General features: G+C 46.0%; 1 protein-coding gene across 1 annotated transcript; it reads right to left on the minus strand.

The window, feature by feature from the left end:
- Positions 1–522: 522 nt before the first annotated feature.
- Positions 523–22564, minus strand: LOC144732634 (inhibin beta B chain-like). Its single transcript, XM_078614180.1, has 2 exons — positions 21584–22564; positions 523–2744 (listed from the first exon to the last, which is right to left on the minus strand). The coding sequence occupies exons 1-2, from the start codon at positions 22011–22013 to the stop codon at positions 1993–1995; spliced, it is 1182 nt and encodes a 393-aa protein (XP_078470306.1). The 5' UTR covers positions 22014–22564; the 3' UTR covers positions 523–1992.
- Between the last annotated feature and the right edge of the window lie 2584 nt (positions 22565–25148).

Consider the following 25148-nt stretch of genomic DNA (forward strand, 5'->3'; position numbering starts at 1 on the left):
CATACATATTCACAGAAGATTAGTGACCAATGTCTTGATTTTTACTTCAAGCTGTAGGAATCCATAAGTTATGAGGTGGACTGGTAGCTCACAGGTCAGACTGTGTGAGCTGAGATCCTAGGTTCGAATTCGGAGTAGCTGCTTGCAATCGATGAAACCAGGTCGTCAAATATAGTGAGTTCATGGTCTCAGTCCAGTCACCAATAACTGCACAAATAACCATCACGTAAAATTTGGTTCTGCACTTTAATGTGGCCAAATTCCAGCTGTGCGACTTAAAACATGGGTTTGACTGTGACGTGACAAACCTCACTCTCATATTCGAAGCACGTGGGAAGTGCTGCCCCCTACTGTGATTGGACCGTGGGGTCACTTGAGAAGGGATATCAGCGATCACAGACGAGCAGAGTTGGCCTCGGGCAACACCGGTGATACTTGAAGAGCCTGCATGTCCCCACTTCCCCAATCGTTTCTCACAGCCAAACAGATGCAGAGACAAGAATGAAAAGATATCCCATCGCATAGTGTTTGTACATCAGGAGCACTGATCTGGTTTATTAATAGCATCATTATTACTGCATTATGATTACTATTCTTACAACTACAAGTTAATTATACTGGCGATCCGTACAGGACTATGCATGTATAAATTAAAGAACAAAATACTGTATGTAATGTGTTGTTGTTATCCATGGAGGCATATGGTGCTGTTTAGTATTAAAGGGCTTCGAAACAAAGCAAACTAAGTGGTTCTAGGCTCACCGCCTCGCTGGAGAGAGGAATCTTGCCGACGCGACACATTTCCTCCGAATTCACCCGCACGGTCCTCAAGACACGAGGCTTCAATCCGTTCCTTTGGTGTCCTTTCACTCATAACTTAATAGAATGTGCAATAATCTCAAATACCACGTTTAAAAACATTATTAAAGACAAAAAAAACTAAAACATTTGGCAGCTTATATATAGTGACCGTCATCGTCAAAGCCATGAGTGCAAATCACAAACGTTTAACGTTACAATAAGGTACAATCTTTTCACTTGCATTCAAGCAAAAGACCATTTCAAGTATTTTCCATGTTGTATATAAAATAATTACATACATACAGCAATAATCTCTTATAACATGGTTTAGACGGCAGGTCTCCACAGCACTAATATCTCACCGATAGTTCCGACCTTTTTTCGGATTTCTTTTTAAGTGCACGAGTGACGCGTTCGGCCGTAATGGTGGGGTGGTCTTTTCAGTCCGAGCCAGATTTCAAAGCCCCAATTCATGAACCTATTCACCTCATCCGTCACATTTTGTCTGTCCTTTTCCAACACATTTTGATTTTCGTTAGTCACCATTTCCACTCCTCCATCGCCCACCGAATTATTAATTCCATAAAAGCCACCCAAGTCACACCCATCACTTTCCATCCATACCATCGACGCATACAACCTCCATGACAACCCGCATCTTTTGGCAGCATTGCTCCAGAATGGAAAGACACGCTTACACGTACAGCACAGTACAGTCGTGCGGCAAAAATAAGTGCATCTGCACATAGGGAAGCGGACAGCGCTGTCCACTTGAAGAGCATTTACAGGCAACAGTGCTGAATATAAATAAGTAAAAGTCGAATGCATTGGGACCTTGCAAGTGTCAACGTGCAACGCCTTGATGGAGTAACATAGGACGTCTGTGGTCAGCAGGGCTAGTTTGCAGGGAGAGGGGTTGGCTATGGAGTGTACATGAGTTATAGTCAGTGGTGTATCCAGATATTATGAAACAGGCCCAGCATATGTCACTTCCATATGGTGCTCAGCACCATCGCAATACCATGAACACGAGGTGTTTCCCACGTAGACGGACAAATAGGGAGACACAACGCAAAACAGAGGGGATGCACAACTGCCTCTACGACTCCGCCCACCTTCCTCCAACTCTGTTTATGGACAGCCCACTGGACAAAGGGGTTTATGGTTGTCGCGACTGGCAGGAGAGAAGGGTCAGACACAGCCGCACTCTTCTACAATCATGTTGGGCACGTCCTTCTTCACGATGTTCTGGTCTTCGTCGAAGTAGAGCATGGACATTGCACTCAAGCGGGTCGGGATACAACAGGAGGTCACTGAATTGACCTGGTTGGCATCGCGCAAACGGCTGATGACAGCGCTGTGGAACGAAGCCGCCGTTCCCAGGGTCCCCGCCATGTATGCCGGGCACTGCCCTTCGCAGAAGTTCCCGTAGTAGCCGGGCGGCGCGATAATCCAGTCGTTCCAACCGATGCTGCGGAAGTCGATGTAGAACTGCTTGCGGCAGCAGAGCGACGTCCTGCCGTCACACTCGAGGCCACGCTTGTGCAGCTGGCGCTTGTTGCGCACCTCCCGAGCCTTCATTACCAGGAAGGGCCTCTGTGCGTCGTTGGCGCTGTCCGGGAACGCGGGAACTACGCCCGCTGGCACGCACTCGGGGCACGACACTCGCAGGGAAACTCGCCGCAGGCCCCCATCCAGCGCCGCCTGCACAGCTTCCGTCACTGGCAGACGGTGCCAGCTGCTGCGGTGCAGCGTCAAGCGCTTCTCCAGCGGCACCCAGCTGTCCAGAAGGGTGCCGCGATGCATGAGGCTGAGCGTCACCGATACTCGGCGCCTCGGCTCGGACAGCCGCAGGTGCAGCCACAGCACGGCGTTGGTCACGTGGAGGCGGCGGCCCATCTCGCTCGCCAAGTGGAATTGCAGCTCCGACGAAGAGTCGCCATCTGCGTGCGTGCGTGTGTTTGTACAGGGAGCGGTGGCACATTGGGTTAACGCGTCGTGGTGCAACTGCGACAACACGAGCGGCGGTCGCAGTCGCATGCATTGTCAGTGGGCAAATGGTGCGTGCCTTAAATCAGCAGCTGGGGCAATGGGCTGCGAGCAATAGTCCGTTGTGTACTGTTACAGCCTTGATAGGTGTTCAATGATGGCAACTTGCTCTTAGAGATTTTAGGACTAACTGCAGGCTAAACACCATGCGATGCTGCATACTTTCTCGAGGGTGGTTCATATCATGTTTGTTATCGCCCCCCAAAATGATTCCAGTTCATCCTTCAGAGCTGAGTTCAACAAAATGCATTTAGATCCAAATGCAATATGATAGAGGTTTCTCGGGAAAACAAAAAAGTCACTTCATGAGATGTTGCCAATACTTCATTAAAATTGGTATAATCAATGGTAACTGGATCTCAGATGTGTGCCCTGAATCTCAGCACTGCTGGCTCGGTATCTCTGACACACACATTGCATTGCAAGGCTCTTAAGCCACCTGATCCCTCAACATTTTATATCAAGCAACGCAGACTTGCTTGCTGTGCAGCATTCCTTGGCTGATGTCGTGGAACGAGCAATGTGCTAAAATAATACGCTTAATGCTAGCATGGCGGGGGGGGGGTCGGAGGGAGGAGTCACACATTCTTATAATGCGACATTATTGGGGATATAACACACACCTATGAAAATATCGCAGAACTTTAGTCAGCTCTACAGCAATGTGTTTTAGATGCCAATTATTCAGCAACACTCTACGGTAACGCATCAATTTGTGTCACATCAGAATCTGTTGAGGAAAGTATTAGTCCAGGCTGTGTTAAATAGTCAGAATCGAGTCAAAGTGTGTTCCTAGTCCAGGGGTCGGCAACCAAAACAACAAGAAGAGCCATTTTTTTCTAATTCAGTAAAAAAAAACAATATTGCAAGGGCCGCAATGCGATGTGAATGTGAGGCAGTCCTTAATAAGTAACGTCACAAAGTAGTCCTCAATGAGCCACATGCGGCTCCGGAGCCGCAGGGTGCCGACCCCTGTCATCGTCGAACAAGCGTTGTATGGTGGTTATGTGCGATGCTGGACCCAAGCCAGTGGAACAAATTCCGCAGTCCTATTGCAGGATAAGTCCTAGTTGAGTTCCCACAAAGTGGTAATTGTTTATCTGCCCCTATCAGATTGATGTGCTATTTCATACATTATGTTTTCCAAGTCAGCGGATATTTCAAGCTTCTGGAGATGTGTCTTATTAAGAGCACAACATGTTATCTGGCATGCCACCTGATGCCACTTTAATCATGAAGTGTCTTTGATCTCATTTCACTGGATTTTTTAAAAAATAACATTTGTGTTCATTTTGATATACACATGCATCGTGCAGTGAATCCATAGAAAATGTAATATAGAAAAGTTTGTAATCCAGCCCGATAAATCCACGTGATCACATGTTAGGTAAAACTCACTTGCAGGAATTATTGCAAGCCATGAGAAACCGATGTTTGTCCTTTTTGCACATGTTATATTAAATTAAATATATTTTAGTGAAACGTTCTCATATATGAGGATTTAAAATGAAAAGTGAACGTTTTTTTCTCCAGAAGTGGCCAACGACTTCCGGAAAACATGGCCTTAGTGGAATAAGAATGTTGGATGTTTATATGACAATGGAATTAGTTGGTTGATCTCAGACTATTGAGCAAGTAAGATTGTGTATGTTTTGTATTCACGGATTTGACCAACTTCAAAGACGACAACAAAGACCCCGTTTCCCCCCAAGGCATCCCATTTTAAGTCAATCAACAGATTATTATTATATTTTGTCTCCGCTCAACTACTTGAAAGTGCTACCACTAGGCTATGTCACTGCCCATAAGATGACTACGGTCAGCTACTCATACAGCGTCCCTCTACAACACGCACAGGGAGCAGAGGTTCTCATCATAAGCAAGGAAAAACACTGGAAGCTGATACAACAGAACTACTCCTATATAATGCTTCTACGTGTCCAGGCAAAGAGAGTTCATCACAGTGAATGATATACTAGTCCCAACAGCTTAAATATGGCAAATTAAGTCAAAAGTCTCACTTACTGTGATGGGGTTCTTTCTGTGCAGTCTTTGGTGACTGGGTTGAGGCTATCAATTTGTTCACTTGGAGCAATATTGTAATCTAAACTACAGACTCAAATCCAGGATCTCGGTGTTGTCAGCTCAGTTTCCTAACACGGGCATTATAAGTCCCCTAAGCCACTCAGCTACTTATTATCTAGCAATGTGTGTTCCACGTGCAGTACTTTTAGCAGCTTCGCGCCAGTTTGCGTTGTGTTCTTGTAAGGCTATAGTGGAAACACAGAGATAGGCTTGGGGTCATTGATAAGTCGGCCGTAGCGTATTTCAGTGGCTTGCGTAGCCTTGGGAATTTCTCAAAACATGCGATAGGGCAAAGCAGAGTTTCATGTAAAGCATTTAGTTCAGTCTGGAGCATTTCTCAAGAAACAATATGAAAGATAAGCGAAATCTCATCAGCACAATGCTCATGCTACACTCTTGCCAATATTTAAATTACCACATATTAAACACTAGGGGTGCAATAATGCATTGATTCATCATTGAATATCCTGTCTTAAGGCTAACACTTCACGTTTCCATTTATGTGTGCAAGAATCATGTATTTAATACCCATGCAAATGTTCTGAAAATTATATACTGAAGTAACATTTTGGCCAATGGAGCAAACTAAAAAAAACAAAAAGGACATAAGCCAAATTAAAGTACCCAATAGTGATAACTGTTCGACATGCCGATGAGTGAATCATGAAGCCCCTACGGAACACATGGGCAACTTACACATAAAGGATTCCACGGATGGCTACGCTGTGGTCTAATCTTGTGCCATAAACTGCTGTGGGTGTCTGAAATTCCCGAGAGCTGCTTCTGTGGTCAACAGACATAATTGAGGATTGTGTATGATAGTGTACTCTTTTAAACTGTTTGTCACAGATGGCAGTAGGAATTTAGAAAATAACAACAAACTTTAAATCACTGCTGGCCATAGAAGACTTTGCTGTGAGCGAACCTGCTCGAGTCGATTTCAGAGTTTCTCCCTGCTTAGAGGACCAATGGGACAGCACTGCTCTCCATTGATGGCCTTGAGCATGTGGTGGAAATTCCACATTCGCATGGCAGGCGACGAATATTTGTAATTGAACATTCACTCGTGAGGCAAGCTCTCCGATGACAGACACGTGATTGCCCTTAACTAATTCTTCAGTGTGATGAAGTATGGTCAAACAATTACGATGGCTGCTATGATGTAGGGAGACCTTCAGCCGGCAGTGGGTTGATACATTTCTGTAAGTTATTATAGCTGTAATTCCTTTGCTAACCCAATAGATGTGTCATTTTTTGCCAATTTTTTAGATGTAGGAGGAAATTAGAATGCCTGATAAAAACAGCAATGATTGTGAGATTATAACACTCAAACGCAGGTACGTTATCAACCTACTTATTTTACTACCATCTACATAAAATCAATAAATGTATCAAGAAATTGGCCTACGAATCCCAATTGACAGACCCTCTTGAGAAGAAGAAGAACAAGAAGAATATCGAGACTCTGTGATACTTGGTCGGATAAATGAAAGCGCATTACGATTGACTTGACCGTAATTCGGCTGTTACCCAGCGCTTTACTGCCCGTGACCTGTGACCCGGGCAGTGGGAGGAAACAAACGCGACACGTTATGGGGCACAGCTGTGCGCGTGCCGCACGTGACTCAACGCAGCTGCGCTGGAACCACGCAATAAAACAATCGCATCCCGACCAGTTTCAGTGTGGCTTTTGGAATCGCTGAAATGTCCGAGCGAAAAACATTGAAACAATGGTACTGGCTAGCTAGCTAAAAACCTAGGGCAGTGTTGGAGAGTAACGTATTAAATGTAGCGTATTACTCTCCCCCCCCCTCACCCACCCCAAACATTAGGTTACTGTAATTAGATTACTCAAGGCAGGCGTTGACAATCCATCCCGTATAGTTGTCACTTTGGTTGTTTTCTTTTTACTTACGTGAGGACAAATTGCTGTTTGTTTCGCGTAAACCGGTTGATTTGTTTTCTTATGATTAATTTCGTTTTTCAAGATATGACAATGATTTTTTAGGTTAAAATGGAGAAATTATAGGGTTAATGTGAGGTGGGAAACCATTGGATGCTGATCGCTGTGCAAAGTCTCCATTGACAGAACATTTTCCGTTATATACAATAGTGCATACCACTAAATGCGTGTTAATTTCAAAGAACAAGAAGCGACCGTGCAGTTGTAACTGTATTCAAATAATCAGATTACATTGCATTATTCAGAAAAGCAAGCAAAGTATGATGTTACTTTACACGTTACATTTAAGAGTGAGGCATCAGAATTATTCCTTTCAAAAGTAATCCTTATAATACGGGCTCAACCCACAATACACTCACACTTGAGCCAGCATATCAAACAACAGTTTAAATGCAGCTCCTGGAATCTTCAATTATGTAGAATCATATCCTGTCAAGCTCACCATGGTTACGTTAATGTTAAACACCTTGTGATATTTACTCGAGTAGGGCTGCTAAATAATAAGTATTGTCACTATTTGAATATGGTTTCCATAGTCTACGCAGTAAAATTAAATGTTAAAAGCCAGATGTAACGCCTGGAGTGGTGTATATCTCTATTGCCCGCAGGAATAAGAAAAATAGACGTTAGTAAAAAAAATACGCAATGAAAATGTATTCGTGCAGGTGTTAAATAAATACGATAACCCTACGTGTCCTGACATTTTAAGCCACCCTGTATATTTACCAGCGCTTAATAAATAAAAACGGTCCACAGGGAACAGCGTCCGAGGTCCTACAGAGCCTATTGTGCAGCGCACGCCCATCAGTGCGTGCAGTGGACACTGCCAAAACTGCGGTGGCTAGTTACATAGGAACAAAGTTTGCTCACTGAAGTCGAAAACAAACGTAGTGGGGTTTTTTTCTTTCAATAAAGATATTGAAAACACCTGATAGCAGATACAAATATCTGAAACGGTGTTTTTTGTTGTTGCAGGGATCTCGACAGACAGCTTAGCGACAAGTAGTCCTCGTTGATCGTGTTCTCTTTTTGCAATCACAAGGGTTTGAGGGATTGTACCAAGAAGTGAGGGCATTTGTCAAAAGTTGCTTAAAGTTTGATCCTATTTGGTAAAGTTAGGTCAGCCTGGCCATCTACCCCACATTCATTGCTTGAAAAGTTGATGAAGAAGTTCAGCATGGCTTAAGTCCAACTCCTTATCAAGTCCCAAGCTACTAATTTGCAACTCCAAAATAGAACAAGCTTGTTGTATGTCCGCGATATTGCCAAGTCACCGTTGTTTGGAAAATTGCTACCTGTGTAGCACCCTTGCACCAGCTAATACATAAACCTGTGTAGTACCCTAAGGTGTGAGCGCATGCTTGCCTACAAGATGTATACCAGATGACCCATCCACCTGATTATCTTTGAGTTGATTGCACTGTATTATGGGATATTGTTTCACCTTTTTGAGGAGGCATTGCGCCATATGGCCCTGTATCACCTTGTGGGCACAATAATCTGATAGATAATAATTTATTTCCCTTGTAGTGGTGCCAGGGGCTTTTGCCCCAGTAAATTTTATCCAGCTTAGCATTGCTGTGTTATATCACTTAGGTGTGCATTATCCTATTTGCCACTCAGCATTTAATCATTCAATCCAACCTAGAGTCCTTTACTTAACCAGGTAAAATGCGTGTAACATACATTTATTCACTGCGCTATGAACCCGGCAGACTGAGTTCAGCAGAGACATAACTTGAAAACAGCATAATGTGTACCTAGGGCAATTGGTGAAGGTGGATTGGGATCAAAACGATGACATTCATTGGCGAACATAGCATTACAGTATGATGGACAGCCTTGAGAAAGTCAAACATGATCATGAAAAGAGCATACCAATTCACCAATTAGTATGAAGAAGTGCCCCATCGTGGAATAATGCCAGCTATGACATATGGATCACAAATATGAAGAGTGAAGAAGAAAATGGAATAAAAAAATGTAAAAGTGCATCTCATGCAGAAATAAGCATGAGATGCATGCTTTGAATTAGACTGAGAGACAATGAATTCGACGCCACATACTCAAGTCAGAGACCTCACATGGACGGTTAAAGAAAGCCAAGGGGGGCTTGTGCAGGATACATTGCTACATGGGACGATAGCTGATGGACAAGACTGGTAATGGATTGGCAGCCTAAGGAGAGAACACACCAAAGAGGACAACCATCATGAGGATGTAGAGATGAGATCTGCTCATGTGCCTGAGCCAGGCAGTAACGCTGGAACGCGAGGAATGGTGACTGTAGTGTGGGGAAGCCTTCATCCAGGAGTGGACAAACAATGGCTGATCATGATGATTTGTATCAACAGGTGCATGCTAAGTAAGAGTAATATGATGGCACACTCAAAACAGAGTATTTGGGATTACCTCTACTCGCCATGAGTTTATTACGAGACCACGCTCTTTCCCTGGTTCTCTCCCGCACTTTAAATAACGCTGTGTCCATGGCTTTCTATATTTTTCTTTGCTTTCCCACACTAAATATAGTGCACGTTGGCCTCTGCCGTCGTGTAGCCTACCCAAATGAATGGGCGAACGATTAATGAACGAATTATGACTAAATGAATGGATATATTCGGATATATTCTGCACGGTGTTGGCTATTACGCCAAAGTACTACACAATCTTGAATTACAACCTGCACGCAGCCAAGTTGATGAGTGAACTGTTTTTTGTCGTTGCTAAAATATATATTACTAGCTGTACTACCCGGCTTCGCCCGGGACTTGGATCCACCACGCCCGGCCGCCTTTGTCTCCCCAGTGGCGATGTTCATACGCCACACCAGTTACTCGTTTTGAGGCTGAGTCGACCTAGGGGAGGCCCAGGACCGGTTGAAATAATCGTCACCGGTGGTGGTCGTGAGCGGGAATGGAACTCGGGTCGCCGGGTTCGTAGCGAGGCGCGCTAACCACGACACTACAATGCGTTACGCTTCCGTTGTAGGGTTTGTGTAAGGCGCGCCGATCCGTTGTAGGATTTGTGTGAGGCGTACCGATCCGTTGTAGGATTTGTGTGAGGCGCGCCGATCCGTTGTAGGGTTTTAGTGAGGCGCGCCGATCCCTTGTAGGGTTTTAGTGAGGCGCGCCGATCCGCTGTAGGGTTTTAGTGAGGCGCGCCGATCCGTTGTAGGGTTTGTGTGCGGCGTGCCGATCTGTTGTAGGGTTTTAGTGAGGCGCGCCGATCCGCTGTAGGGTGGTGGGGTGTCGAGGCCTAGTACCGTGCAGAGCCTCCGGCCTCGCCTAAATTGCCCACTCGGCTGAGGCTGGGTACGGGTGCCGTCCCCCCACCCCCGCGCTACAATAATAGTGTGTAATCGCTATAATTTTATTATCTACCGACCCTATAATAGTAATTGCACACATTGGGGTGGGAGGGGAGTGAAGAGGACGTGAAACTTTGATGAATTTATCTCAGAGTCGCGTGTTAATGCGTGCGCATATTTTTAACGGGAATTAAAAATGGCGTCCACCCGGCAGCGAATGCGTCGCTACCCGTTGCCAGGGGCAACCGCCGTCCAATGAAACTGCGTATGGTCCGGCGACACACAGACACACACACAGACAGACAGATTTGCGATTTTATATATATATAGATACTGGTAGGAACTTCCTGGTTATACCAGCCCACAGGGGATTATTGTGTCCGTCCGTCGTGCAGGCAGGGGCTGGGTGGGGAGGAAAGGGTGGGGAGGGGCTGGGTGGGGAGGGTGGGGCTGGGTGGGGAGGGTGGGGAGGGGCTGGGTGGGGAGGGTGGGGGTGGGGCTGGGTGGGAAGGGGCTGGTCACCCCGTGGTTCCCTTATAAAACTCAACGTTTAACCTACTCACGCCGGCTTGTGCCCGCCCTCACAGTCGGCCATATTTGCGGAATACACCACGCCGCCGTTGACCCTGGCCATTGACCGAGCAACCCAACGTTCCTACCAGCTCTCTCCGCAGGAATGTGTTATTCCACATCCTCCCCTCGCATCAGTAGTTCCAGGGGTTTTTGTGGAATCAGGCATTAGTCCCACACCGGACTCATCAGAGCAGAAGGGGGGGGGGGGAAGAGGATTTTCTTTGGGGCAGGGGGATTTTTTTTTAATGAAATGCAACAGCTTCTGAGAACACATTTATACTCTCAGCTGAGCATAACCCTAAATAATTTATATTTGTGTTGGTAATTTCCATGTGTATATGTGTCCTAGAGATCTGAACTTTGGAACCAGCAAGAAAAGTCGAGGGCATTGTTTGAACTGTGCCTGCAAAAGATTTTGTGTTGTTCATGAGTAATAATCACCTGACCGTGCACTAAAAAGAACGCACAATGTGTTTAGTTTTAGAAATGTGTTGACTTTGACAGAGACTACTGTAAAAAAAACCCATTAATGTTTAAACAGAGCCATACACCTACTGTATATACTTGTGTGTGTCGTTTTGCGTGTGTTTCTATGTGTACAAGCTTCTACAAAAAATACAAATATTGACAAAGGTCGTCTCATAGGAACCATAATGACTGTTAGGATGACAACATTTGGTGAGATGGGCCTTGAACCTTCTTGCAATAGCAATGTACGTGTGAACATGCACGCAGTATAACCAACTTCGAATACTACGACAAGGCCCTTCACGCGTCCTGTCGTATCAATCTTGTGCCGATGGGCAGATGAACATTGCTCATCCACCACAGTGCTTGGTTTCCAGTCACGCAATGACTCACCGCTTGCTGTAACTCAATGCATCGTTGTGATTCGGGGGTCACAATATGATTCAGGAACCCAACTATATGTGTATTCACTTATTACCATTGTGCAGCGCGTATAAACTCTTGCGAACGATCACATGCAACACGTACGAATCTAAATAATTTTTTGCTACCACGATGCGATGCATATATCCAAACCATAGCAATATATTTTAATCGATGCATCGTGAAGTGGCCATTTGGCTTTCACCGTCACTGACTCTTGCCACAATCTGCAGTGCACTTAATCCTGAATCCAAAGTCGCATCCAAATGAAAATCTGCAATAAACTGAACATGTGCCAGTGTTTATGGAGTGGACATCCTGTCTGGGTTTCCAAGCCCCCCGCCCTTCCCCCGGTTCATTGCCTGTGCAATGAACCCTTCATTCACCTTGGCTGCCTCCTGTTCCCCGGGAACCCGACAGTCGATTTTCTTCCACATGGGCAGAGGGTGAGTGCCGCCATGCGAGCACTGGGTGGGGACGTGGGAAGGGGGTTGTAAAGGGTGCCTGGTATGGTGGCAACTCGCTGAGAACGCAGCTCTTTGGAGGAGGCAGGTTTTGTGGCAGCAGTGTTGCTTTGCGACAGAATGCTCAAATTAACAGAGCACTGAATGCCAAATCACGATCGCAAAGCAACACCGCTGAAAGTGATCAGATTATTAAAACAATTAGAATACCATATATCTTAGGAGTAACTGACAAATTAGCCCGTGTTTTGCAAAAGAAAAACATTAAAGTAAGATTTGGTGCAGTATACAAAATTCAAAAACTAGTATCTTGCACTAAAGACGAATTACCTAACTTATTAACAGAAGGTGTATATCGGATTAATTGTTTATGTGGCAGATGCTTTATTGGACAGACGGACGTAACATCAGCGTCAGAATAAAAGAACACCAAATAAATATTAAATTATCTCAAACACAACTGTCGCAGTGACAGAACATGCTTGCCAACAAGGCCACTCAATTGATTTTGATAACGTTGAAGTGTTGTGTAAAACTAATTATCACTGGCTAAGACTAATTAGAGAATCCATTGAAATTGAGAGAAATACAAGTAACTTTAATCGCTCTGACAGCTACAGGCTTAGTGCGGCCTGGAAGCGTATTATTAAATAATACATATTACAATTACAATTCCTTATAGGGGAAACACATACTAATTAACTGATTACTAACGTAGTATACAATTACAATAACCATCTCCCCCCTCCCCCTCTGCCCCCTCTAATTTTTGCACCTGCTTGGGTATAATAATTGGGTTAAGTTATTGAATAATACACATCACAACTAATTACTAATCTACAACGGATTACTTATCATAACAATTAACTGATTACTAATCTATTGTATAATTACAATACCCCCCCTCCCACCTCTAATTTCTGCACCTGAGTGGTTATTGTAATTAGTTTCAGTTATGAAATAATACACATTACATCTAATTACTAATCTACAACTTATTACTAATAATAACAATTGACTGATTACTAATCTATTATATAATTACAGTACCGCCCACCCTCTGCCTCAAATCACTGCACCTGAAGGGGTTAAATGATGACGTCACCCTGCTGCTCTATTTAAGACAGGGAGCAGGTGGAGGGCTTCACTATTCTGGCAAATTGCCCGATGATGCTGGATGTAATTACCAGCGAAACGTCGTCTTAACGTCGTACTCAAAAATTGTAAATGTTGTGGATTCACTCTTCAACACACCGGTGGACTAAGTTAGTGAACTATTTGTCTTTTGTCAATGTGACACATTTTTTTGCTGATTGGCTGTGTCGGGTGGTGGAGGGTTATGACACATTTATAAATAACGCGATCTAACCCAAAAACCTTTATAATGAATAATATTGGTCGCGAAAGCCTCGGGGCCGTCCATAAATGACGTCACGCGATTTTGGACGATTTTTGACCCCCCCCCTCGTCACACGGCGTCACAAAAAGTCAGACCCCCCCCTCAAATATGACGTCACAAAGCTCTGTCCCCCCCCTCCCCCGCAAAATATAAAACATGCTTCAAATCTATTTAAACTAGTGTCATTGTAGTGCGTATTTAATGTGGCGCTGCACTCTATTGTTGTAGGAGAAAACATTTGTTAAAAAGTATATTTAATTAAGTAGAACGTGTTGTCTATATTTATTTAAAGTTGATGTAACGTCACATTTCTCAACCCCCCCCTCCCCTCGTCACACATTGTCACAAATGTCTGACCCCCCCCCGCCCCTAGGTGCGTGACGTCATTTATGGACGGCCCCCTACGTGTTAAACGAACAGTGTAATCCCTTTGAAATACACACAAGGTGAAAAAAAAAGCCAACAGCAGTTGCTTGCACCGCCAAGTTGCAGCAACATCCGCGACAATATGCGGCGTGCATAACTTATCTGCGTTGGCCACGCGCCCCCATTATATAATGGGGCAACAGAGCATTAATAGCGCTGGAGGCAGAGTGGCGAGTTGAGAGTCAGACCTCGTTCACAGTACCGAGGTTGGCACGGCGAAACCTCCTGGCCAAGGGCTCCCCTAGCGGTGAGCGCCCGTCAGTGAGCGGCGCTGTCACCAGGACATGAGCACAATAGGGGGTGGTGGTGGTCGATAGCGGTGGGGATGGCACACGTGTAGACTGCGCTCAGCTCATGCAAAGGAGTTCCACTGACATCGAGCCAGCCACATGTGTATGTAATCTTTTTGTGTGTATACATATATATTTGTTTAAACAGGCAAAAGGCCATTTCCACCAGACGTCTCTTTTTCCCCCCTAGGCTGAGCAGAGAGTGAATGAGCCTCATGTTTAAAGCTCAGGTCTCTCCTTTGCATAAGAGACCGTTTTGATTCAGTTGGCTCACACTCGCTTGATGCATAATGGATGGTGTATTGACGCGTTTGATGTCCTTTCTACGACAAAGTGAGAGTCATTGAGATGCATTCATTAATTTGCAGAAGCGACACGCGGCACAGTATTACATATCACGATGGATGCTCTATTGCCCGCAGGAATAAGAAAAATAGACGTTAGTAAAAAAAATACGCAATGAAAATGTATTCGTGCAAGTGTTAAATAAATATGATAACCCTACGTGTCCTGACATTTTAAGCCACCCTGTATATTTACCAGCGCTTAATAAATAAAAACGGTCCACAGGGAACAGCGTCCGAGGTCCTACAGAGCCTATTGTGCAGCGCACGCCCATCAGTGCGTGCAGTGGACACTGCCAAAACTGCGGTGGCTAGTTACATAGGAACAAAGTTTGCTCACTGAAGTCGAAAACAAACGTAGTGGGGTTTTTTTCTTTCAATAAAGATATTGAAAACACCTGATAGCAGATACAAATATCTGAAACGGTGTTTTTTGTTGTTGCAGGGATCTCGACAGACAGCTTAGCGACAAGTAGTCCTCGTTGATCGTGTTCTCTTTTTGCAATCACAAGGGTTTGAGGGATTGTACCAAGAAGTGAGGGCATTTGTCAAAAGTTGCTTAAAGTTTGATCCTATTTGGTAAAGTTAGGTCAGCCTGGCCATCTACCCCACATTCATTGCTTGAAAAGTTGATGAAGAAGTTCAGCATGGCTTAAGTCCAACTCCTTTTCAAGTCCCAAGCTACTAATTTGCAACTCCAAAATAGAACAAGCTTGTTGTATGTCCGCGATATTGCTAAGTCACCGTTGTTTGGAAAATTGCTACCTGTGTAGCACCCTTGCACCAGCTAATACATAAACCTGTGTAGTACCCTAAGGTGTGAGCGCATGCTTGCCTACAAGATGTATACCAGATGACCCATCCACCTGATTATCTTTGAGTTGATTGCACTGTATTATGGGATATTGTTTCACCTTTTTGAGGAGGCATTGCGCCATATGGCCCTGTATCACCTTGTGGGCACAATAATCTGATAGATAATAATTTATTTCCCTTGTAGTGGTGCCAGGGGCTTTTGCCCCAGTAAATTTTATCCAGCTTAGCATTGCTGTGTTATATCACTTAGGTGTGCATTATCCTATTTGCCACTCAGCATTTAATCATTCAATCCAACCTAGAGTCCTTTACTTAACCAGGTAAAATGCGTGTAACATACATTTATTCACTGCGCTATGAACCCGGCAGACTGAGTTCAGCAGAGACATAACTTGAAAACAGCATAATGTGTACCTAGGGCAATTGGTGAAGGTGGATTGGGATCAAAACGATGACATTCATTGGCGAACATAGCATTACAGTATGATGGACAGCCTTGGGAAAGTCAAACATGATCATGAAAAGAGCATACCAATTCACCAATTAGTATGAAGAAGTGCCCCATCGTGGAATAATGCCAGCTATGACATATGGATCACAAATATGAAGAGTGAAGAAGAAAATGGAATAAAAAAATGTAAAAGTGCATCTCATGCAGAAATAAGCATGAGATGCATGCTTTGAATTAGACTGAGAGACAGACAATGAATTCGACGCCACATACTCAAGTCAGAGACCTCACATGGACGGTTAAAGAAAGCCAAGGGGGGTTTGTGCAGGATACATTGCTACATGGGACGATAGCTGATGGACAAGACTGGTAATGGATTGGCAGCCTAAGGAGAGAACACACCAAAGAGGACAACCATCATGAGGATGTAGAGATGAGATCTGCTCATGTGCCTGAGCCAGGCAGTAACGCTGGAACGCGAGGAATGGTGACTGTAGTGTGGGGAAGCCTTCATCCAGGAGTGGACAAACAATGGCTGATCATGATGATTTGTATCAACAGGTGCATGCTAAGTAAGAGTAATATGATGGCACACTCAAAACAGAGTATTTGGGATTACCTCTACTCGCCATGAGTTTATTACGAGACCACGCTCTTTCCCTGGTTCTCTCCCGCACTTTAAATAACGCTGTGTCCATGGCTTTCTATATTTTTCTTTGCTTTCCCACACTAAATATAGTGCACGTTGGACTCTGCCGTCGTGTAGCCTACCCAAATGAATGGGCGAACGATTAATGAACGAATTATGACTAAATGAATGGATGTATTCGGATATATTCTGCACGGTGTTGGCTATTACGCCAAAGTACTACACAATCTTGAATTACAACCTGCACGCAGCCAAGTTGATGAGTGAACTGTTTTTTGTCGTTGCTAAAATATATATTACTAGCTGTACTACCCGGCTTCGCCCGGGACTTGGATCCACCACGCCCGGCCGCCTTTGTCTCCCCAGTGGCGATGTTCATACGCCACACCAGTTACTCGTTTTGAGGCTGAGTCGACCTAGGGGAGGCCCAGGACCGGTTGAAATAATCGTCACCGGTGGTGGTCGTGAGCGGGAATGGAACTCGGGTCGCCGGGTTCGTAGCGAGGCGCGCTAACCACGACACTACAATGCGTTACGCTTCCGTTGTAGGGTTTGTGTAAGGCGCGCCGATCCGTTGTAGGATTTGTGTGAGGCGTACCGATCCGTTGTAGGATTTGTGTGAGGCGCGCCGATCCGTTGTAGGGTTTTAGTGAGGCGCGCCGATCCCTTGTAGGGTTTTAGTGAGGCGCGCCGATCCGCTGTAGGGTTTTAGTGAGGCGCGCCGATCCGTTGTAGGGTTTGTGTGCGGCGTGCCGATCTGTTGTAGAGTTTTAGTGAGGCGCGCCGATCCGCTGTAGGGTGGTGGGGTGTCGAGGCCTAGTACCGTGCAGAGCCTCCGGCCTCGCCTAAATTGCCCACCCGGCTGAGGCTGGGTACGGGTGCCGTTCCCCCCCCCCGCGCTACAATAATAGTGTGTAATCGCTATAATTTTATTATCTACCGACCCTATAATAGTAATTGCACACATTGGGGTGGGAGGGGAGTGAAGAGGACGTGAAACTTTGATGAATTTACCTCAGAGTCGCGTGTTAATGCGTGCGCATATTTTTAACGGGAATTAAAAATGGCGTCCACCCGGCAGCGAATGCGTCGCTACCCGTTGCCAGGGGCAACCGCCGTCCAATGAAACTGCGTATGGTCCGGCGACACACAGACACACACACAGACAGACAGATTTGCGATTTTATATATTTAGATACTGGTAGGAACTTCCTGGTTATACCAGCCCACAGGGGATTATTGTGTCCGTCCGTCGTGCAGGCAGGGGCTGGTTGGGGAGGGTGGGGTGGGGCTGGGTGGGAAGGGGCTGGTCACCCCGTGGTTCCCTTATAAAACTCAACATTTAACCTACTCACGCCGGCTTGTGCCCGCCCTCACAGTCGGCCATTTTTGCGGAATACACCACGCCGCCGTTGACCCTGGCCATTGACCGAGCAACCCAACGTTCCTACCAGCTCTCTCCGCAAAACTAGTATCTTGCACTAAAGACGAATTACCTAACTTATTAACAGAAGGTGTATATCGGATTAATTGTTTATGTGGCAGATGCTTTATTGGACAGAGGACGTAACATCAGCGTCAGAATAAAAGAACACCAAATAAATATTAAATTATCTCAAACACAACTGTCGGCAGTGACAGAACATGCTTGCCAACAAGGCCACTCAATTGATTTTGATAACGTTGAAGTGTTGTGTAAAACTAATTATTACTGGCTAAGACTAATTAGAGAATCCATTGAAATTGAGAGAAATACAAATAACTTTAATCGCTCTGACAGCTACAGGCTTAGTGCGGCCTGGAAGCGTATTATTAAATAATACATATTACAATTACAATTCCTTATAGGGGAAACACATACTAATTAACTGATTACTAACGTAGTATACAATTACAATAACCATCTCCCCCTCTGCCCCATCTAATTTTTGCACCTGCTTGGGTATAATAATTGGGTTAAGTTATTGAATAATACACATCACAACTAATTACTAATCTACAACGGATTACTTATCATAACAATTAACTGATTACTAATCTATTGTATAATTACGATACCCCCCCTCCCACCTCTAATTTCTGCACCTGAGTGGTTATTGTAATTAGTTTCAGTTATGAAATAATACACATTACATCTAATTACTAATCTACAACTGATTACTAATATTAACAATTGACTGATTACTAATCTATTATATAATTACAGTACCGCCCACCCTCTGCCTCAAATCACTGCACCTGAAGGGGTTAAATGATGACGTCACCCTGCTGCTCTATTTAAGACCGGGAGCAGGTGGAGGGCTTCACTATTCTGGCAAATTGCCCGATGATGCTGGATGTAATTACCAGCGAAACGTCGTCTTAACGTCGTACTCAAAAATTGTAAATGTTGTGGATTCACTCTTCAACACACCGGTGGACTAAGTTAGTGAACTATTTGTCTTTTGTCAATGTGACACATTTTTTTGCTGATTGGCTGTGTCGGGTGGTGGAGGGTTACGACACATTTATAAATAACGCGATCTAACCCAAAAACCTTTATAATGAATAATATTGGTCGCGAAAGCCTCGGGGCCGTCCATAAATGACGTCACGCGATTTTGGACGATTTTTGACCCCCCCCCCCTCGTCACACGGCGTCACAAAAAGTCAGACCCCCCCCTCAAATATGACGTCACAAAGCTCTGTCCCCCCCCCCTCCCCCCCAAAATATAAAACATGCTTCAAATCTATTTAAACTAGTGTCATTGTAGTGCGTATTTAATGTGGCGCTGCACTCTATTGTTGTAGGAGAAAACATTTATTAAAAAGTATATTTAATTAAGTAGAACGTGTTGTCTATATTTATTTAAAGTTGATGTAACGTCACATTTCTCAAACCCCCCCCTCCCCTCGTCACACATTGTCACAAATGTCTGACCCCCCCCCCCGCCCCTAGGTGCGTGACGTCATTTATGGACGGCCCCCTACGTGTTAAACGAACAGTGTAATCCCTTTGAAATACACACAAGGTGAAAAAAAAAGCCAACAGCAGTTGCTTGCACCGCCAAGTTGCAGCAACATCCGCGACAATATGCGGCGTGCATAACTTATCTGCGTTGGCCACGCGCCCCCATTATATAATGGGGCAACAGAGCATTAATAGCGCTGGAGGCAGAGTGGCCAGTTGAGAGTCAGACCTCGTTCACAGTACCGAGGTTGGCACGGCGAAACCTCCTGGCCAAGGGCTCCCCTAGCGGTGAGCGCCCGTCAGTGAGCGGCGCTGTCACCAGGACATGAGCACAATAGGGGGTGGTGGTGGTCGATAGCGGTGGGGATGGCACACGTGTAGACTGCGCTCAGCTCATGCAAAGGAGTTCCACTGACATCGAGCCAGCCACATGTGTATGTAATCTTTTTGTGTGTATACATATATATTTGTTTAAACAGGCAAAAGGCCATTTCCACCAGACGTCTCTTTTTCCCCCCTAGGCTGAGCAGAGAGTGAATGAGCCTCATGTTTAAAGCTCAGGTCTCTCCTTTGCATAAGAGACCGTTTTGATTCAGTTGGCTCACACTCGCTTGATGCATAATGGATGGTGTATTGACGCGTTTGATGTCCTTTCTACGACAAAGTGAGAGTCATTGAGATGCATTCATTAATTTGCAGAAGCGACGCGCGGCACAGTATTACATATCACGATGGATGCTGTACAGTACCCGTGTTTAACAACTTTTTTTTTAGTTTGCATTTGTCGCGCGATATACTAAAACTCAAATATCGTTAACCTGCGCTCGTCAACGCTTTGTTTATGACCATTTCACTTTAGAGTCTGTGCCAGGAATTGAACCCGTACTCGTGTGTGTGCCTAAGCTGTTTCGATGCACTGGCCGTTCTGCTGTTCACAAATACGAATATCTGAGACGTACGATTTGCAAATGATACACAGTATATAGACCGTATATGTCCATCACGGCGCCGATGACATCTGCTCCAACCCCTCACACTAGAACGCACAGCTGCGCATGATTATGTCAATGCAGCATTGTATGAACGGTAAAGTTATACTATAACAAAACTACCCCCAGCGCTCATGCAAAGGGCACACTCTTGCGTTTGAACAAAGCAAAGGAGGACTTGAACCTCAATGAAACATTTTTCGCAGAAAAAAAAAGTATATTTGGCGGACGGGTAATTACTTTCCCGGGTTCTTTTTTTGTTTTTTCTCACACCTATTCACGACTGCTCTGAGAAGTGCTGCTGGGCTGTTGTGTGAATTATGTGGGCGGTCACACAACGAAGACAACGGCTCCCTCCTGCGGCCTCTAAGAGACCATTGGGGGCAAGTGCTGTGCTGTTCGCGAACACGGGGCACACCGGGGGTGGTGCGGTCAACACCACGCCCGGCCGCCTTTGTATTCCCAGCACTGATGGGTTTTTGTTCACACACTGTACCAGGAACACATTTGAGCATGAGTTGACCAAGGAGAGGCCCGGAACCGGGTCTGTAATATCACTAGGCAATTATGTTAGTTAGCCGTAGCCGGAAAATGAACGCGGTTCGTCAAGTTGGTGGTGCAGTGTGCAAACCTTTTGGCCACCACGAATGGTCAAATACAACACACACACACTTTCCCACGTATAAGCATGGAAATAACAATTAACTGCCTCTTAGAGCCAATGTTGGCAGAAGGCTTTGAAAAGAGTCCATTTCACAGCATGAAATAAAAGGCAAAATGCCATACAAGGGATCGCAATGATTCAGTTATAATAATTTATATAGCGCTTTTAATCAAGCATCTCAAAGCGCTGTAAAGTGCCGGCAATTGGGCTCGCTTGATCAAATGTGCATTTTACAGCAGATAGAGTGGCGACACGCTGCATTCTTGCATTGCGGTCATAAATCATGTTGACGATGAAACCGGCAAGAACTGACAGTAGCCCGACTGCCACAAACATGTGGTCACCATCCCGGATCTTGACAATTGCACTTGCCGACACTGTTTGAATGCAGATGCAGGAAAGTTCACACACACACAAAAGACAAGACGTACACGCAAGCATCTCTCCGTACACGCTCGCCACTACCCACCTGACTCTGCGAAACTAATAATTTCAGAGCTCTGCTCGCTGGGGTCGCTCCCACGCGTCGCCTGGTGCTGACGATGCTGCTGCTGCCCTCCAGCCTGCAGACGGCGTAACGCATTGAGCATGGTGGCCCGTGGCACGGGCTGCGTGATGTTGGGCCGCTCTCGCATCTGGAGTCGAGCGAGGATGTGTCTCTTGACCGCCTCGGTCAGCAGGGATGTGTCGGCACCCGCGTGCTGTTGCTGCTGCTGCTGTTGCTGCTGCTGAGAACCGCACGTCCAACAGCCTCCCGAGGTGGCGCTCAGAGACGCGTTTCGCAAGTCCCTGGCCGGCGTTGCGCCGCTCACTACCGAATTCGTCGTGAGCAGCACGAGCAGGGCCAGCACCGTCATGATGGTCTGCAGCAGAGCGGTCTGCAGCACGGAGCGCAACATGGAGAGAGAGGAAGTCTGGAGGCCCCCGAGCGATGTCTGTCTGTCTGCCTAGCACCGTGCTCCTTAAACTCGGTGCGATACACGGCAAATGGCACGCGCGGTTGGACGCCGATTTCAGCGCTTGCAAACGCTTATTTGCCTAATTTGTTGTGCGCGCGTGCGAATTAATAAATATAGCTATTGGCGATAACAGCAGCAATCGGAACGAAAACTAAATTGAGGAGCAAAAACAAAACAAAAACGCGCAAAGTTTGTTGCTGTATTAGTTGTTCGAGACAAAGTCATTGGACAACCAAGCCCTAAGTCGCGCAGCAAAGTTCCTCTTAACTTGCCCCTCCGAGATAGAGTATGGTGCCTCTGTGAGCGCCGTGTCGCCGTGAGCCCTGAGCTACTCACTTCTCCTCCCTGAGCTCCGAGCTGCGAGCTTCTCCTGCGCTTTAGCCGTGAACCCCGGCGGTGCTCGCTTTTAACTGCTCGCCCAAAAGTCATGTCAAGTCACAGTGGCTCTGATGGGCGGGGCCGTCCGCGCGAGTCTGTCTCTGGCTGGCGAGATCAGCTCCAACGCTGCCGCTGCTGCGGCTTGGAGAGGATGGGGGTGGCGGTGGTGGCGGTGGGGGGTTGTGGGTGGGTGAGTGGGAGGGTGACGCAAAGAAGAGAGGGGAAAGCCCGCCGCGCACGTTGGACGTGTGTCAACTACCCCGGGCTTGGCTGTACGCTGTCTACGGGCATGGTCGGTGTTGTTCCCCCTCTCGCTGTCTGAGATTCACTCATCGGCTGCCGGTGCGGAATGACTGTAGCCGGGTCCGACGGGCGTTGGGGCCGTAGGTAGTCTGCGGCGAGCGAGCGCTGGATGATGGCATGGGAAAAAAATCCGTATGCGCCTGGAGGCGCTGCGTGAGCAATGCGTGAGACTGTATTGGTGGGAATAGGTCTGTGTGGGGGGTGACGGCGGGGGCGGTTCGCGGTAGCGCAGTGGTTCACGCACTGCCCTACGAACCCCCGTGATCTTGTTTCGATTCCCGGCCAATTGCGTGTTGTACACGCGGTCTCTCTCCCCGCGTGTGTCCTCCCCCCCACCCCGTGCCTGCTGTCCCTGTGTGTAATATCTGTACATCCGTCTTCCTGTGTCTGAATATGGCATGGGCCTCCGCTCGGTCGGCTCAGCTTTAAACGTTCTCTATTGATTAAACATCACCAATGGCGGACTCAAATTTGGCCGGCAATAATCATGAGCACATAATTAATAATAAGCATATGTCATGATTCAACAACTGCTGGATGAACGCATCCCCAACACGTCCTCGTCATCCTTTCACGGTCTGAAAGTAGGGGATTCGTCATAGGTGTTCCACTCGCACCAATACCCCCCCCTCCTCGGTTGTATGGAGCGACTGCCTTGTGTGTGCGTGACGCTAAGAGCGACGAGAGGAAGTCGACGGGACAGCGATGATGGGGTGGTCGGGAATGCACGCGTGGCGCCCAGCACAGACAGAGAGGGGGCTGCTCTCCTCTCTACGTTAAACCCTCCGCTCTCCTCATAGCAAACTCAAAGTGTCTCTGCTCAAACGAGCGTGGCGGCGAAAGTAGGGGGGGGATCTATGTTCGTCACCATTTACAGCCCTGAGCCGGTGTAGTAAATTCCACGTTCGTACGACAGGGACCAGTTTCATCCATTGAACAAGTACTGTTCGCAGCGAACGTCAAATATTGAAACACAAATTAATTAGCAATTGACTATTGAACGATGGCGGTCCTGCGCCAGTGGTCGAAATTCCACGTTCCCATTATATATTTAGGTGAACACTTGTTTTTTTTTTCCCACCAAGTGTTGCAACCTCACTTGCTGGTGCCTGTTTTATCGACCCCGGAACAATGATGATCCTAATATGATTTTCAACTCACCATCTGCCTGCAGCGATATTGCAATGCAACACAACGCATTGTTGAAAGTCACAGCATCTCCCTGCTCAAACCAACTCGCCGGCAACTGTCATCTATTTTCGCAGACTCGAGTCAGCAGTCAAAATTCGACATTCCGAACACGAGGGCCCAGTCTGACCCATACAATACAAAAAAATCGATACTGATTTTATAACAGCTCCGTAGAGATCCATAGACTGAATCGACCCTTGACTGGGACTTGAACTCGCAAGCTGCTGCTGTGTGGTGTGAGTCGAGCCCTTTAACGACGCTTAACACACGTGTTACGTGCTCTCACAGTTGACCATACAGTATCGTTTGCATCGTAAGCCTCCTCGAGTAACAGTGATTCCGTGAATGTTTTCTGGCATAAAGCGCAGCGAGGCGTCACGGGGGCACACGTTTGCCCGTAACGTGCCGCCAATCACAGGTGTGTGGTGTGTGTGTGTACAGTCTCGGGTAACGCAAGCAGGCAGTTGCGCATAATAGCGCATTGCGAACGAAGGTGGCACACGGTTGCCTATACAATCCGCCTGTGCGTAATGCGGCTCGGCCCGAATGCGCTCCCCTATGAACAGTACTCAGACCGTAACAAGAGGAGAAGGAACGACTGTTTATGAATGAAATTACAAGTCGTACGTTAGAAATCCGTACGGGTCTGCTTTTTGGAGATTTGTTGTTGCACAGTGACGTACCCAAATCTTAACCCTTAACCCTACTCTAAATTCCTTAACTCGTGCGCTCATACACGAATACTATAACTAAGATTAAACCCAACTGTTCAGCCATCCGTAACGCCAAACATACCCATAACACTCATTCTATTGTTAGCCATGATCCTAATCCACTAGCACCAACCTTAATACTAAACTCAAACGTTCACCTCAATACTAAACTTAATAATAACCCTATCCTGAACCCTAGTCCTACCCATGATTCTACCATTATCCTGAACCTCAACCCTTATTCTATCCTTAAGCCTACCACAACATTGCCACTACCTCTCTCATTGACACCGATCTTATCCTAAACATTGACCATAATAATCGCATTAACCCTGATTACGAACTGAATATATTCCAGCAGTCACTATTTTATGTCATACTGTGATTACCATTCGCAATACTGTGATTCGTAATATTTCAGTAATTCTACTTAATAACAAAGCATTAACTAAGTCTCAGAACTTGCTTTTTTTTCAGGCGTCTCCTGGAT

The sequence above is a fragment of the Lampetra planeri genome, chromosome 1 (genome assembly GCF_965212315.1).
Source record: "Lampetra planeri chromosome 1, kcLamPlan1.2.h2, whole genome shotgun sequence".
NCBI classification, from domain to species: domain Eukaryota; kingdom Metazoa; phylum Chordata; class Hyperoartia; order Petromyzontiformes; family Petromyzontidae; genus Lampetra; species Lampetra planeri.

Bases quoted from the DNA above. Each gene is read 5' to 3' on its own strand.
- LOC144732634 (XM_078614180.1), bottom strand. From the start codon at position 22,013: ATGTTGCGCTCCGTGCTGCAGACCGCTCTGCTGCAGACCATCATGACG. The intron at 2,745-21,583 runs GTGGGTAGTGGC...GCACGCACGCAG, and splicing joins TATTAGTTTCGCAGAGTCAG to ATGGCGACTCTTCGTCGGAG.